The 17,487-nt window shown below is 37.0% G+C and overlaps 1 protein-coding gene across 2 annotated transcripts in view; it reads left to right on the plus strand.

The window, feature by feature from the left end:
- The window catches only part of arhgef12a (Rho guanine nucleotide exchange factor (GEF) 12a), a 49,765-nt gene extending 33,884 nt beyond the window's left edge, over nucleotides 1-15,881 (plus strand). Inside the window, exons 22-40 of one of the 2 annotated variants that reach the window (XM_084418693.1) lie at nucleotides 22-154; nucleotides 1,029-1,064; nucleotides 1,473-1,615; nucleotides 1,770-1,916; nucleotides 1,997-2,082; nucleotides 2,184-2,309; nucleotides 5,310-5,424; nucleotides 7,709-7,809; nucleotides 8,227-8,304; nucleotides 8,894-8,969; nucleotides 9,049-9,216; nucleotides 9,298-9,385; nucleotides 9,479-9,556; nucleotides 10,230-10,309; nucleotides 10,397-10,582; nucleotides 11,756-11,956; nucleotides 12,100-12,320; nucleotides 14,948-15,023; nucleotides 15,140-15,881. In XM_084418693.1, coding sequence (XP_084274819.1) covers nucleotides 22-154; nucleotides 1,029-1,064; nucleotides 1,473-1,615; nucleotides 1,770-1,916; nucleotides 1,997-2,082; nucleotides 2,184-2,309; nucleotides 5,310-5,424; nucleotides 7,709-7,809; nucleotides 8,227-8,304; nucleotides 8,894-8,969; nucleotides 9,049-9,216; nucleotides 9,298-9,385; nucleotides 9,479-9,556; nucleotides 10,230-10,309; nucleotides 10,397-10,582; nucleotides 11,756-11,956; nucleotides 12,100-12,320; nucleotides 14,948-15,023; nucleotides 15,140-15,150 — 2,150 coding nt within the window. In that variant the 3' untranslated portion in view covers nucleotides 15,151-15,881. The remainder of the gene's footprint in view (nucleotides 1-21; nucleotides 155-1,028; nucleotides 1,065-1,472; nucleotides 1,616-1,769; nucleotides 1,917-1,996; nucleotides 2,083-2,183; nucleotides 2,310-5,309; nucleotides 5,425-7,708; nucleotides 7,810-8,226; nucleotides 8,305-8,893; nucleotides 8,970-9,048; nucleotides 9,217-9,297; nucleotides 9,386-9,478; nucleotides 9,557-10,229; nucleotides 10,310-10,396; nucleotides 10,583-11,755; nucleotides 11,957-12,099; nucleotides 12,321-14,947; nucleotides 15,024-15,139) is intronic. The other variant, XM_084418694.1, reaches the window with a different exon arrangement.
- The last annotated feature ends 1,606 nt before the right edge of the window (nucleotides 15,882-17,487 follow it).

Below are 17,487 nucleotides of genomic sequence, written 5' to 3' on the forward strand. Positions count from 1 at the left end.
CTGCCTCTTCTGTGTCCTCAGGTAGCCCGTCTGCGGTGGTTCCCCGGCTCAGTGATGGGGTGCAGTCTGGAGATGTGCTGGACAGCATCTACCCACCTTGTGACTACATCCCATTCAACATGGACCAGCTAGATGAAGACAGAGATGGAGACAGGTGCATACTTAAAAGCTATGCAGCAAACAATATTTGTTTCTTCTTCATTTGAAATTTATTTCTAACATAATCTCTCTACATGCAGTCATATTTACCATTTCTCAGCTAAATTTCATGGGCGAAGTCCAGTCATTTTAGTAGATATCGGCCCAATTGGGAGTTTTGCGTAAGGGCGATAAAGTTCCTTAGATTTTGCTCGTTGACCAAAAGAAAGCTGCTTGGTTTAAAAGTGAACAATAAGTAAGCAGTGCTTTATGCATCACATTCTCTTAAATTTTTTTTGTTGGTATCTGCTGATTTTAGATGTTTAATTGTGCATGCTCTTTTCCGCTATTTTAAAATTGACCAAAAATGTAACAATCACAACACACTTGTATAGCCGTCCAATCTGAGCACATTGCGCTTTTCGAAAGGAGGGACTGGGAAGAGAGGTGATGTAATAATATAAAATATGTGAAAAATCTTTTTTTTTTTTTCTTCTTCTCGAAAACCTACTCTAGTAGATCCCAAAAAACTAAATCAAAACTTTGAAAAAGGGTATCATAGGACCCTTTTAAATACTAATATTTAAACTAATACTACTGTTAATGATAATATTTTTCAAATCTTCGAATGAATATCCATTTTTCATAATGTGCTGTCCATTATAATGTTGTGATGCTTAAATTCACTTGTAGCATTTAAAAATGATTGATTTTAATGTTCAGTGTTTTATTTTTTATTTGACTCAATAATATAGATTTTAATGTCAGACATTTATTGGTTATTAGCCATAACAAGCTGTATATCATAACATATTGGCCAGGATTTTAAAATCAGTGCTGTCACTTTGTGTCATTGAAGTGGGCATGTGTGTGTGTGTACTGTTTTCCAGACTCCATGATGTGGGCACACCTAAACTGAGTAGAAGGTACTAGTCACTGTCTGCTGTCACCCACTTCACTCTATACACTGTATCCTAACCAGAAGCAACCTTTGTTCCTAACTAGTCATGATGGGAACATTTTCTCTACCGACTGGATCCTGTTTTGTGCTAGGTTGTGAAATCGTATTTGTCCAAAGTACTGACATAAATGTGTTTTAAACATCAAATATCTATTGATTGGCTGAGGTTATACCACATTGCACAGTATTTTCAGTTCTTAGTCTGAACAAAATTTTTCCCATAACACCTGGTTAGAATACAGTTATCCCTCTATTTGATTAGTATTTCCTGTGTGTGTATGCCCTCTTATTGTGCACCAACTTCACATTTAGATAGGGATACACACTGAGCTTAATGAGAGAGTAAATCTATGTACCATCTCCTCCCTCCCAGGTTTGAGGAGCTGCAGAGTGAGGATGATCAGGGGAGTGATGTTTACTCTGATGTAGATCCTCCAAACTGGCAGCAGCTGGTCGGGCGTGATGTTTTAGCTGGCCTGACACCCCACGAGATCAAGAGACAAGAAGTCATTAATGGTACGATCTTGTTCATGTTTCACTACGTGAATCAGGCAGGTGCACTTTAGATCTGTAGGTGTAATATGCACAAAGTATTCTGTTAGAGTGATGTTTTGGTACAGTAGTCATTGTGCTGTTTAAGCATTTTGAAGTAACCCTCTGATGCTCTCAGAACTCTTCTACACGGAGCGAGCCCATGTACGCATGCTGAAGGTCCTAGACAGTGTTTTCTACCAGAAGCTCGCCCGAGAAAACATACTGCCCCTTGCTGACATCAAAAACATATTCACCAACCTGGAAGAAATCATCCAATTGCACAGTACGTCTTCTTCCGATACATTTTCTCCAGATAAATCTCCACATGTGTCTCATCATGGCATCTGCTCTTTTAAATTTCAGTGAGGATAGCGGATCAGATGACAGCGATACGCAAGAAGAACGAGTCGTCGGTCATCGACCACATAGGAGATGAGTTGCTGTCTTGGGTAAGGCCTTGTGTTTTGCTTGTATCCTGTGGCTGTCGTAGTTGGTCTTTTCTGTGTGATAAGACTCCCACCCACAAATCCTCCTGCTTGCTGTTTTCTAGTTCAGTGGTGGAGAGGAGGAGAAGATCAAGCAAGCAGTGGGCACTTTCTGCAGTAACCAGCCCTTCGCCCTAGAGCTCATCAAATCCCGGCAGAAGAAGGACCAGCGTTTCACCTCCTTCATGCAGGTGGGTCGAGACTCCTTGCGGGCCGCAGGGCCACAAGAGCTGCGAATTATGCAAATGTTTGGAGCATTCCAGGCATACATCAGTGTTGTTTTATAATATTCTAATATTTGTTATAATTATTCGATTTTTTTATTATCTAATTAATATTATAATTATTAATTATAATATTTCTTAACTAATTAATGTTAATATCAATTATGTAATGTATCATAACATTAATTAAAGAAAATCTTTTAGGAGGAACAAAATGCATGTAAGTATTACTTAATTATTTAACTAAATTAAACAATTAATTCATTTTTAAAATGTTAATAGATTGTCAGCTATATGAATTTTACAACAAATAGCAAATATTATTATATAATATGAATTAATTAATTTTAATTATATAATATTATAATGTATAATATTATAAATAATATTAATATGATGACATTTTTTCTTGTGAGAATGCATTAATGCATTAACTGAATTGACAGCCCTACTAATTTTAAACAAATAGCAGGTTCACTCGTTTGGTGCAGCGTTACAGCAGAAGAGATGCTTTATCTATATATCTAATCTCTGAATTGTTAATAGTTTCAGCTTTGTCTGACAGCCTAACATCAGTGATAACGGAAGACAAAAGACATTTTGTTTAATTGAAGCTACATTTGTAAGGATATACTGTAGGATTTGCCTATCTTGAAGATAAGAGGCCGTAGGCCAATGTAGTTGTTCAGAGTCTCTCTCTCTCTCTCACTGCTTGTGATTTTCTCTGCACTGTTTTCATCATGTGGCAGAAGTGGATGCAGGGAACACAAAGAGTAAGACTTGAGATTTAACAAGCTTTCCACATAAACTGCGTTTCATGAAATCAAGGGCACTAATCTCTCCATTGAGAGAACTAGAGTGTAAGCATTAAAACAAAGGTGTAATAAAAATGTCATATCTGTTGTTATGAACTTTGTGCTTTGCAGGTGTATATTTGAGAAAATACAGCTTTTTCACGTTTTAATGAAGCAGTTCACCCAAAATTGTCATTGTGTACTCAACATGTTTTTTCAAGTCTATTTGACTGATTTTCTTCTGTGGAACAGAAAAGGAGATAGTTTAGAGAATGTTCATGCTGCTTTTTTTCATGCAATGAAAATGAATGGTGACCAATGAGAGCAACTAAACTATAAACTAATTGTGTGTGTGTGTGTATATATATATATATATATATATATATATATATATATATATATATACACACACACACAATTAGTTTATATACTATTATTGTATTTATTAATATTTGGAATTTGCTAATTTTTATATTTCCAGTTTTTTTATTTAGTTTCAGTAATTTTGTGATTTGCTTTTGTCATTTTTATTAGTTTATTTGTATGTTTCTATTTAGCTTTCATTTATTTTTATTGCTGTTCTCTATTAGTAATTTTAGTATTTAAAATGGTCACACTTTAGATTAAGGTCCAATTCTCACTGTTAACTAACTATTAACTACAACTTTTGCCTCAAACTCAATTAATTCCCTTATCAATAGTTAGTAAGGTGGTTGTTAAGTTTAGCTATTAGGTAGTATTAAGGGATGTAGAAAATGGTCATGAAGAATAAGGCATTAATATGTGTTTTATAAGTACTAACATGCATATCCTAGTAGTATGCATTCTAATAAGCAACAAGTTAATAGTGACAATTGAACCCTAGACTAAAGTGTTACCTTTAAAATTAAAACATTTTTCAGTTAATTACCAATGCAACATTTCTAAAGCCCCCGATATACTCATGACGAAGTTCTTTTTCGTTCTTCTTTAGGGGTAAAACGAAGTTCAAAATACATGACCAGCGATACTGTTACTGTACATCTGACGCCGCCCACACTGCTGAGAACAGCGTTTAGATAAATATGGAAATATGTGCTGCGCGCTTTCTTCTCAGTAACAAAATATACATACATCAAAACTGAGAAAACAGCAAGCATTTTCTTATAAAGCATAAGAAAAGCGTCTGATCATAGCAATGTGGATCTGTTTGTATGTGCACATGCTGTGCAATTCAGCAGTCCAGTGAAGTCATGTCACTTTTATTTATATATATATACACATACACACACATACATACATACATACATAGCACTTTATACAATATAATGGTTAAAATCAAGCAGCTTTACCGTATTAAAGATGAAAAACAGTGTCAGTGTCTCGTTTCATCAGAAGTACAACTTTAATTTCTACTATAAATCAGCTCAACAGTGTGTTCTGCGCACACCTACGTGATCGCCACAGATCAATGGTTGTACAAAGGTGTTTAACAATCGAAGCAAACTTTTCCAGAAAGCTGTTTCGAGCTCCCAAAGTGAACTCCAAACGAATTTCGTTTTGCCTTGATTTTGTTTGAAATTACACCACATCAATTTCGCTTCAAGTATATCAGGGTCTTAAGTTTTGTTTAAATTTTAATGTTTCATCTAATATTTATATATTTGCTCTACTTCAGCTTTATTTTAATTAAAACTATTTTAATAGCCTTAGTGGAAACTATGTTTTATAGCCTTGGTTAACTATAACAACACTGGTACAGAAAAACAGCATCATGAATATTTTGCCTTGCGAGACTCTTGTCATCTACAGAGGAAAGTAAGTTAATACAGGTTTGAACAACATCAGATTGAATAAATGATGACAGTATATTCATTTTTGATTAAACTATGCCTCTGATGGACGACATGAAGATGTTTGTGAGTGAGGAGACGGTATATTTACACATTTCTGAGATGTTTTTGTGCTCAACATAAAAATCAGTAATTCAAGTTATATACCTTGCTGACAGATCACTGGTATTGTGACTTGCAGAGGATTACTTGGGTAAAATCCACACTGAAGTGTATTATTCATGATGTTGGAGACTCTTGATAACAAGGAGATATGCAAAAGATTAGGGAGGATTTTGTTGTGGATTTGCATGTACTGTTGTCCTCAATTTCTTGTTTGATTGTCTCTGCACCATTTGCAGGAGGCTGAAAGCAATCGCCTGTGTCGACGACTACAGCTTAAGGACATCATTCCTGCAGAGATGCAGAGGTTCACCAAGTACCCCTTACTGATGGACAACATTGCCAAATACACAGGTATCCTCTTCCTTCATTAACCACCGTCTCCAATAGTCTATTTGATATAAATGAAAGTAAAATTTACACTTATTTTACACGATACTTAATCGAAAAAAATATTTTAAAACAAAATTAACAACTGTTTGATTGATCAGCCTGGATAGTATATCACTCATCTCAATGGCTATGTTTGAGATTGACATTCATGTTTACTAACAAGAATGCCTCCTGTGCACTTAACAGGCGTTTTCTCTCGTTCTCAAACTCTTGTTTTCTTCATTTTCCATAACCCGTGAGCGGTTGTCAGTCCTAACAGCAGTTATTCACAGAAATAAATTATTCTTGATGCTTTCACCTCATGTCAGTGATGTGACAGGATCAACCAAACCCACTCAAAATTCAGCTGTGAGTCCTTCAAATTTTAAGGAAGTCGCCTCAGTCATTAAATGCAGTTGACCATCTCAAGACAACCATTATCAACATCGATGATTGTAAGAAATGCAGAAAGCAGCATATTAGAATGATTTCTGAAGGATCATGTGACACTGAAGACTGGAGTGATGCCTGCTGAAAATGCAGCATTGAAGTGTGCTCTATTTTTTTTTTATTAAAAATATATGAATTATGAACACATATTTGCTGTAAGGAAGCATATTTTATTTTTGTTAAAACTATATACAGATTAGAGCTGCACAATTATGGATACATTGAGAATCACCTTTTTTTTTCATGATTCTGAATAGACAACAAAACAAAATAAGGTTTGAATGAATGCTTCATAAATGCAGTACTTCACTTGTTTCATTACTGAGTGAATCGTTTTTGAATGAATGATTCAATGACATACATTTTTTTTTAAAGAAAAATCGATACAATCGTAAGTTACTTTCAATAGGTGATTTGCTCTATTCGGATCAATACCATAGACATACAGTACTATCAGTGTTTATATCCGAACTATAAACTTTTATCTCTTTTGTAATCATTTGAATACTTGTAACACAGAAATAATGATACTGTGTGTCGTTGAAAAGACAGTTTGTGAAGCTGTTTCATACCTAAACATGACAACTGCTCTCTCTGGGTCAGTGGCAGCACGAACACAGATCTGAATGTTCCGGTATGATTTTGTCAAAGGATAAAAGTCACAGGCGAATCGTTATAAGATTATTCATATAGGAATAAGATTGCGTGGGTGTTTGAATGGAGATCGTGAACTTTTAATGATTAATCGTGCAGCTCTAATGCAGATTTTTTTTTTTTATTACATTTTTTTACGGTATTTTCCATACAATTTTTCACAAGTCAAGTCACCTTCATTTATATAGCGCTTTTAACAATATAGATTGCTTCAAAGCAGCTTTACAGTGATAATAGGAAATTAAAGTAACAGAGATTGTTTTGGCTTTACAGCAGCTCTAGAATAAAGTTATTGTCCAACTAAAGTTAGTTTTGATTGATTCACTTTTGTGCAAAGATCATTAGTTATTAACTTAGGGGCCGTTAACACGACACCGTTCTTACAGAAAACCCTTAACGCGCTCCGGCCCGCTCATTCGCACAACAGTGCCTGGTGGCTCGAGAACGCAAGTCTTGAAATAGGTTCCAAGGTGCAAGCCTTGAAGTATATATATATACACGCACATACATACATACACACATATATACACACATACATACATACACATATATACACGCACATACACATATATATATATATATATATATATATATATATATATATATATATACACGCACATACATACATACACACATATATACACACATACATACATATATATATACACACGCACACACGCGCACACACACACACACACACATATATATATATATATATATATATATATATATATATATATATATATATATATATATATATATATATATATCCCATCACCCCACAGACCCCATCACCACCTTGCGGTCCCTACACAACTGCTTTTTGGACGCAAAACATTAGTAAATTTGAGCTATGCCAGCTCTTAAATCCCTATTATTATTCCAGGAGGAAATACACTTTCAAATTGTCTCTCACATTATTTGGCAGACGTGTTAAATTGTGGCTCTTGGCATTGTCAGAGGCAGGCAATACATGTAAAGTATAACTAGCGATTAAGGAGGGGATGATTCTCCTTATATTCATCTGAGCTTGGCAATAGTCTCAGTAGTGGGCACTAGAGGAAATAGAGGGCACTTGGCTGGCCAGGATGTTCTTAAAGAATTGATTAGTCTCTTCTTGAAATGTGTGTGCAAGTACGTTATGTATCTTTCTTACCGACAGATGAGTCAGAGGAGAAAGTCAAAGTGAGACGAGCAGCCGAATGCTGTCGACAGATTCTCAGCCACGTCAACCAGTCTGTGAAGGAGTCTGAGAATAAACAGGTAAGCAGTTCGATCGAGCTACCTCTCTCTCAGCAGACAGCCCAAGGAAGGCAGATTTTATAGCCTGAGGTCCGCTCAGAGGAAGGTCTGGAAAACCAAAACTTAATGAATGTCAATATTCATCTATAGGTTGAACGCATCGGAGTCCTCTTACATCAGCCCTGAAACTGCTCTTAGAGTAGAAACAGGGATCTAACTTTCTGTATGCTGTTGGAGATTATTAATAAGGAAATTCATTAAAAAGAATCCCAGCTTGGAAAATCGAATCTTTTCCAACGTCTACAGTGTGTTTCTAAAAGATTGCAATTCTCAAGTTTTTTGTTTTGTTTTTTTGGTTTAAAATCAGCATCATAAAAGGTCAGCCAATGTTAATTGATTCTGCAGCATAAATAAATATATATTGTTTATGTCCCACAGAGACTGGAAGACTATCAGAGACGGCTGGACCTCTCTTCCCTCAAGCAGAGCGAGAACCCCATGATCTCTGAGTTTAAGGTAAGTACTAATCATACAAATTATTCTAGGATCATTCCTGGAGAACTGTATTTGAGGAAGAGAGAATAGTAGGTTATTCCACCTGTTTTAGTTGTCATGCAACTTGAGGAGCTGAAATCAAGTTGTGTTAAAGCATTTATTCAGACAGAAAAAATAAATATTTTTCTTGGCATGTCTGATCCATTTAGTATTAAAAAAAAAATCTTGAAACTCTGAGATTTTTACTAATTCAATCCAAACCCCATTCATATATAGTTTGAAATCATCACTGTAACAACTTAATTTACTACTACTATTATAGTGTTTAATGATACTTTGAATTAGCATTTATTTTTGTATTTTCAGTTTTCATTCTAATTTTCATTCCACTAATCTAGATACGGTGGACATTTACTATCCTGTCTGAAAATATGAATCCAGTTTTAAAATGTCAATGTAATCAATCAATCAGTCAGTCAACATAAGGATCAGATTTTTAAAGCAAATCTAAATGGGGTGTTCAAACCCTAAATGGGTGTAACAAAACTAGTAAGTCCTTTCTAGTAACAACTGGGATTTTAAGGATGCAAGGTCATTTATTGTCACACAGAACCTGGATCTCACTAAACGAAAGATGGTCCATGAGGGTCCTCTGTCCTGGAAGATTAACAAAGACAAAACTATTGGTAAGCCACTGCTCTTAAATGTCCCAAGAGCTGGTTTCTGATGATTGTATAATAACACTGGTGTCTGTTTTTGTGTCAGAGCTGTATACTTTACTCCTGGAAGACATCCTGGTGCTGCTGCAGAAGCAGGACGAGCGTCTTATTCTCAGGTGTCACAGTAAGAACCTCGCAGGAACGGCTGACACGAAACATATATTCAGTCCCATCATCAAGCTCAGCACTGTGCTGGTGCGCTCGGTGGCGACAGGTGAGCGTCTGCATTCTCATTTGTCAAACATGTATATTTGAAGAATTAATCCTTATAGGTTTCCTTTATTTCCCCAAACAGATAACAGATCATTTTTTGTGATCTCCATGTCCAAAAACGGAGCTCAAATCTATGAGCTGATGGCCCAAACAGTGTCCGAGCAGATAATGTAAGTTGTGGCCACTTCTTTCCTTCTGATGTTTCTGAAAGCCATAACTTTCTCGTTTATAGAGATGAGTTTATTCTCTGTCTTTTATATCAGGTGGCAAGGGCAGATCGCTCAGAGGGCAGAAGTTATGAACGCCAAACCCCACAGCGTCATTCCTTTGCCTCAGCACGAGTGAGTCCCTCACTACATTCTACTGATCTCTGCTTAGTTAACATTACTAAAGTGTTTGTACTTACTGACCTACGGCATGAGTTGCGTCGCTTTACTGCCATTCCCTTGTAAAGTGTCCATTGGACTAGTGCTGATAGGCGATGATATCGTGAATCAACGATAGCAAGAGATACCGTCAAAAGCATCAGCTATCTGCGATATCAAGAGGATTTGGCATTTCCAATTATTGTATTCATTATTATTATTATCATTATCAAATATTTCAATTATTTTGCCCCGGCATAATTTCAAAGCGCATCACCGCATAACCGACGCACTGTGAGGATAATAAAAGATTAGATAAATTAGCTTGCTCCTCATTGAAAATGTTTGAAAAACATTTAGGTCTATTATACAATGAATTATATAATTAAAACTGTATAGTATCAGTCCATAATAGGTCCAAACACGGCAGTAATCAGTCATCAGTGAAAATTAAGAGCAACTTTATTTTTGGTTGCTAATACAATGCTAAATCAGAAATATGTACAATATATGTGTACAATAACATTACATGTCCAGCAATTGATTTAATTAGTACATAGGGTTTAATTTAATTTGTATATCAAGAAAAAAGTAGTAACTATAAATGATAAAGGCATGGAGCTTACATAACCGTTCAACTGTGTTCTAGTGGCGACAGAGACGGTGTTGAGTTAAGCAAGTTCAGCAAAGGCTCTGAACGAATCTCCACAGGAAGCATCCAGTCCGCAGGTAGCTGTGCATGTACAAACGCTTCTCTGATTGTAAAAGTGTTGATTGCCACCATACTCAACTCGAGCCTTCATCATCTGTCCTCAGAGAAAGACAGTGAATTTTCGCCCTCGGCAGCCCTGCGGGACTGTGTCCCGGACGCCAACCCTGGGGAAGAGGACCAGGTCCCGAGAGCTGGCAGGGATGGCTCGTGTCTGGACTCCGTACTCTTGAACGGCAGGGATGCAGACTCTCCATCCTGTTCATCTAAAGCAGACGAGGCCCTTAAAACCTGTAAGTCTCAGTTTGAACTGCATTAGCTTACGTACATATCACTTTCTTATCATGTTTTATCTTTGGAGATTATAAATATGGAATAATTTACATAATAGTGAATTGTGCCTGCCAAACATCTTACCAGTGCCAGATACCATGAGTTAAGGCTACTGTGACCATTTGTTTTGGCTTCTCCTCAGCATTTAGAGGCTGTTGTCTGTGTGCCTGCCAACTCAAGAAAATGACAATTCAGCCTCTATTGATTAAAACAACTCCAGAAAAGGCTTATTTATTTTCCAAGTGTCTTTTTAATTAGTTTAGTATCTAACAATAAAAGATCTTCCGTTCTTGTGCTTCCTAATGGGAATCACTTCTGCTGAAAACAACAAATATGTGAACTTAGAAAAGTTTGTTTCAGTGAAGCATGGACTAACAATGAGATGCATTGCAATAACAATGCATTTTCACAGCATATATTAACTTTTGTTAATGTTAGTTAATAAAAATGTCAGTGTTGTTCACAGTGCATTAACTAATGTTTACAGATATAACTTTTGATCTTAAAAATGTAATAGTAAATGTTGAGATTATCTAAGATTAATAAATGCTTTTAAAGTATTGTTCATTGTTGTCATGTTCACTAATATAGTTAACTAATGTTAACAAATGAAACCTTATTGTAAAGTGTTACCAAAAAACACACTGAATTATTTTGTCATCACATAGTCCCTGATAGCCCGGTGTGGCATATTACATGCTCTAATATTTTCCAGTAAAGCCATAGGTGCATATTGCTGTTTATTCCTTTTTTTCTTTCTTTCCTTTTTTGTTAAAGGGGTAGTCCATTCCAAAATGTTGATAACCAAACAATTTTGGTTCCTATTGACTTAAATAGGAAATACAATGAAAGTGAATGGAAACCAAAATTCTAATCTTTGTGTTCTGCAGAAGAAAGTCAGTCATACAGGTTTGAAATGACATGAGGTAAATTATAAATTTGGGTAAACTATCCCTTTAATAAGTGTGTTTATTGTAATTCCTATTTTCACAGTTTGTTGCAACACAGATTCAACAAAAAACTTTTTCATTTTTTCTCTCAATATCACACTTGTCTTGTATGTTGTGTTGGCGTCTTCATTTCAGGTTGTTTTGTAGTAGTGTATTATTTATTAAGGTGGTCATGTTTTTCAGTGGCGGCTCTGAAGCAGGTGCTGGTGACTCAGCTGATGGCTCAGGATGAGGGTGAGCGATTGGGCCGATCGGCTGGCAGTCGTCTCCTCAGGACCACCTCTCTACGCACGCCGGTGGAGCACAGCTCTGCTCGCTCCCCTAGTCGAGCTCAGGACTACACTTCTGGAGACACGGGATTCTACGAGTGCCCAGAAGACTACGGTGAGTGTTCGACCAAAGAACTTTGCTGTCTTCAGGAAAAATCCTGGCTTGTCCGGAGGGTTAGACTTGGAGTGTAAAATGGTGTAGTTGTGCACCTGCTCCGACATCCAGGTGACCCGGCTAATTGTAGTTGTGCTTTTCAGCAGCCTACCTGGTTCTGGAGGGGTACGGCGGCTCAGGCGAGAGCAGCACAGATGATGATATTCAGGTCGGGAGAAAGGAGCCGAGTTTAGCCCACAGCTGTGCTGCTGACTCGGGCATCAGTCTCAAGTTCTCCTCGCCCTCCTCGGGCAGCACGTCTCGCCTCAGCAGACAGGTCCTCTCACATCTTCGCTGCCTGCAGGCCAACCTCAACCACCTCAAGGTCTGTCTGCTCTCAACCGTCTCTGAATTTTATCCTTCATGATATATCAGATATTCACAATATACTCATTATTGTTTTGCGATATAAGACATTGTGATCTTGATCTTAATACACTTTTCAAGGTCATTAAAGGGTAACTAAACCCTAAACCAACTTTTTTTAGTTAATGATCTGTAAGAATGGGGCTTTATTAGTGCTGTTCATTGATTCAATTAATTTTTTTGACATTTGTGTTTAAAGTATTTTAATTTTACTAAATATGGTGTAAAAACGTCTGAGTGCTGCCCTCTTCAGGTTGAACAGTGGCTACTGCAGTTGAATTTTCCTATTGGAAGTTGTGGTACACTCTGACGTCAGAGGGTACCAGCTAACCACGCCCTTACCTGCAGAGAGATACATCTCAGATGCACGCCCCCTCTTCACTGGGCTCTGCCTACTTTTCCAGCATTTTTCAAATATTGCCAGTGGGTGGAGTCAGGCTCTGACCAGGGGTTTAGTTACCCTTTAAGTTTGTTATAGTCAGACTAGTTTTGTGATCCTCTTCTTGCGACTTGCTAGTTTCTGGAATCTATTTATTTTTTTTTTGTCTAATAACTGATCTTAAATTATTGTTTTATTCTGTTATAGATGAACAAAGTATAATATATATTGTGTAATATTAATAATAACTAGGGTTGGGAATCGTAAAACATTTTCCGGTTCCGGTTCCGCCAAACGATTCCGGTTTCGGTTCCGGTTCTAAAAAATAGTAGTAAGGGTAAAATGCACAATCCTTTTTGTGTTTATTTCTTATACTTGTCAAATGAGTTTAACAGACTGGTAATGTCAACAAATTCAACATATTATTTAGCAATTTTTGCAAAAATAATACATTTTTCTGAAGGAAAATAAATATTTCTGCATTCTCTAGGATAATTTGGGACCTCTCCTATAGCTTATTGTATCTCCAGCAGTGGAGAATACCCTCTCAGAAGGGGTAGAATATGCTTGAACACACATGTAAGATCCAGACAGGTGAAACATAATATTTTGATTTGAATGATTGATTCATAAAGACTTGACTTCATTACTGGATGAATCAGCGCTCTAGCAGTTAAATAAACAGAACTGCATGCGTCTTGCTGAAGAACATTGTAGCCGGAGCTACTTCTCTGTTTATTTCTATGACGGTGAGTCACTCAGGCACTGTGCTACTCCGCAGCGGTGCTGGTGTAAAGTAGTCAGAGTAAAAATGCTTATTACAGGCTTACCGTAGTGATTCAGGATAAGACAAAAACACGGTTTGAAAAAAGGCATTCATGATGTACTCGCTCATTATATACATTTAGTAAATTCTGAAGCGAATTTTCGTTATTTGAAGCGACTTTCAAAAGGTGATTTACTCTGTTTTGGTTGCTACGGTAGACATCAGTGTTTATTCTCGAACTATAAACTTTTATTTCAGTACTTCTGTGATCATTTGAATATTTGTAACACCGAAATACCGATACTGTGTTATTGAAAAGATTGTGAAAGTAAAGCTGTTTCATATTGACAACTGCTCTCTCAGGGACAGCGCAAACAGATTTGAATGTTCCAGTGTGAAGTTTTTGTCATTTAGGAATAAGATCGCGTGGGTGTTTGAATCGAGATTGTCTGTCTCTCTCTCTCTCTCTCTCTCTCTCTCTCTCTCAAAACGTAGATGAGTAGCACGAGTGCTTTCATTACTATTTTAATATTATTCATGAGGTGAGTGTGAGACGTCGTTTTTAAAGGATAAGCTCCCAGCACTTCGCACACACATCGGCCCAGAACCGTTTTTGGAACCGAAACTTAGGAATTTGGCACGGTTCCGGTATTTTTCAAAAAACACTACCGGTTCTGGATAAGAACCGGTTTTCGGTTCCCAACCCTCATAATAACAATACATATTGAATGGTTAAACGATATTTATTAGTAGATATAAATGATAATCAATTTATTGTTGTTATTGATTTATTAAAAGTAATTAACAGTAATTAAATTAACAGTCGTGTTTCCTTGTTTGTGAAGGGAGGTGAAATCTTCTCAACTTTTTGGACGATTCTTTTGACTTGTTATTTGGTATATTTCTAACATGCATTGAAATGTGACACTCAACAAACCTAGCCAGTTCAGATAGGTCATGTGTTCTAGCTCAAGCACACCTGGTGCAACTAATGAAGCCCTTGATTAATTGCATCAGGTGTGCTTGAGACGACACCGGTTTTGCAGATTTGTGCTGTTGTGTGGGATTCTATTCAGGGGGTTGAATAATTTTGAGACTGCAGAAGTCATTAAACATTGCATTTTCATTTTGAGTAAACCAATTTAAACATTTGTGTTGAGCTATTTGAATTACTTTTGTTTGCTTTGGTCATTGCAAACAGCTGAAAGTCCATTTTGCCAATGAACCTGATTTGCAATGGGGTTTGAATCATTTTAATTGCAACTGTATAAATATATTTACACACACACACAACAAATGCTACAAATAAGTTACAAAATATTTTAGTAAATTCGTTTTTTTTTTTTTTTCTAAAGGCTGAGCTTTGTTACCCAGCCCAGAGAGGACTTAAGTGTGGTTGAGTTAGTAACAATTCGACTAATATCTTTGTAATGTTTTTCAGGAGATGGAAACAAAGTATTATAATCTACTTCGTCAAAGGCCTGTTGGGTCAGCCGCAGATGCCGACGAAAGCAGAGGTACTGTCAACACATTGATCGCTAAACTTTTTTTTGTTTTAAATCAAACGCTCATTGGCATTGCGTTCTGTTTCAGGATTATTCCATCATTCCTCTCTGACTTCTTCCTCCCACAGATAAGAAATAGAGTGGCAGAAGTTCCCGGCTCCTGTGATGATGGAGGCATCGTTTCTATCTGTAACATGCTCCGCACAAGCCTGTCTTCCTCACTGCTGAACACCTCCAACCAAAAATGAGGGGAATATTCTAACAAGGCCTCTTGCTTCACTCGTCAATTAGGGAAGACGGACTGTCTCCTCTCAACCTTACCTGTCCCGAGTACATGTCCTCATTTCAGCAAACGTGGGCAGCCCAGTCCTCTCCTTACCCTACAGACCTAGCTAGAGAACGGAGAACTTTACCAAATTGTACAAAGCTGTGTGTTTAAAATATATATGTAAGAAACACAAGTTGAGAAAGGTTTTTTTTTAAACTAATGTATTACATTTTTTTCTTCCTTTTTTAAATCCCAAGATGTATTTATTTTTCTTTTTAGTGTTTTACATGTTTCTCGCATGCTTTTGGCTGTTGAATCTTTTCTCCCCCACAATTTCTTTTGCGTGGAAGCCCAAGTCTGTGCAGTACATGAAGAGAAGTTTTTGCTCAAGGCCTCTCTCAGTTCCTCCAGCCAGCTGACACTCCTCCCAGAGCCCTGGACTCATTCATTTGCCCCAGAGACCCTCCTGCTGAGATGAAGAGTGGATGGAGCTCAGGCTCTCCTGGTCCAGCTAAATTTTGATGACTGCAAAAAGAGAAGGATTACCATCAAAATGGAAAGTGATGCAAAACCTGGAAATAAAGATGCAATGACAAAACCTCTGTACTGATCAATTTGGCTTCATTTTTGGCATTTCTTTTTAAAATACAGGCACTGGATGAGTATAATGAGAACAGGTGCTGGAATTCTCATGAACCAGAATGGTAATTCTAGTAGCTTGTCAATCAAAACTACATAAGCGTATTGTTTGAAACCAAAAGCCATGCACTCTTAAAAATAATAGTTCCAAAATTGAGTTTTTGAAGTGATGCCATAGAGAAACCAATTTTGGTTCCCCAAATAACCTTTCATTGAACAGATCTTAAAAGAACCATTTTTCTTTGTAAGCACAGTAACATTAGCGAAAGCAGGCACAATTCTGTGAAAAAAAAAAAAAAAGCATCCTTTGTTCCAGTAGTGTATATTTTAAATTACATTTTTCCCTTATTCTTGTCAGTATTGTATAGATCCTGATGACTTTTGGACATGCCTGTCATGTGTCATGAGACACAAGAGAGCCAATGCCATTTCACAAAGCTGATGTATGCCTTAGCTGGTGGAGACCTGGTCAAGCTGGCCATTGTCTGGTCCAAGCTGGTGCTTCTGGTGGACCAAATTGGCATTAGCTGGTGGAGATCTGGTCAAGCTGGTCCACCAGATCAGCCAAGTTGTCCATTACCTGGTCCAAGCTGGTCATTAGCTGGTTCAAGCTGGTTGTGCTGGTGGACAGCTTAAACGAGTTTGGACGAGCTACCAGCTTGAGTTGGTTTTTCCAGTGCGCAAATTACTCTGGTTTACAAACTAAGCTGCTTTCTGTTGCTCAACATGACAATGGATCCCAATAAACACCGGAAATCACTCAGTTTCGTTTAAAATGAATGATGTCCAGTCGTGTTGTCCAAATCTCTGTTGTGATTGTCCTTTAACATGGGCAAGTGCATCTGGAAAAAAATCCTCTTATGTAATTTCAGTCAGGAAAACAGACAGTTTTGTAGTTTTTTCTCAAGACAGGGAGCTTTTTAGAATTTCTAAATGGATGGCAAAGAAGGTGAACATAATTAATGATGTAATTATGTTTTGCCACAGATAATGATTGGAATTATTATTTATTTATTTTGCTTTTGAAGTCGTGCAAGCCTGTCTCGTAAACCAGCAAAATGAGTTGTGTTTCCTGACAAGCGTTATCGTTATTCCTCACCAAGAGTAGGCTACATAAAATGGATACAAATTAAATTGTACAGTCATCATTCACACTTACAAAGTTTTATGATCAATACCAATTTGCTTCCGCCGTGATTCTTTACTTGTCACGCCCAGTGTGTAAATTATACACCGCCTTTAAGTGCGATAAAACTTAAAAAGCACTTTCTATGAGTGATTTTGGAATAAGTGTGTCTCGGTTTGTCTTGTACAGCGCAAGTTGTCTTTTGTCGCCGCTAGAACGCAAGTATTTCGTACAAATATTATTTGTGTTGGCTAATCTGTAATAATGTGATATGAGAGAACATAACTTTCGGTATTTAATGTAGGCTAGGCTGCTGATCTAAACCGTGAGCTAAGAAATGGGCTGCTTACTGTTACTATGGTTACATCTTCAGGTGATTGCCTATGTAGCACATAGGAACTAGGGGATTAAATCAGATGTTTCATCACGATACGATTTGGCTT

This window comes from Rutilus rutilus (assembly GCF_951802725.1).
Source record: "Rutilus rutilus genome assembly, chromosome: 9".
In the NCBI taxonomy this organism is placed as follows: Eukaryota; Metazoa; Chordata; class Actinopteri; order Cypriniformes; family Leuciscidae; genus Rutilus; species Rutilus rutilus.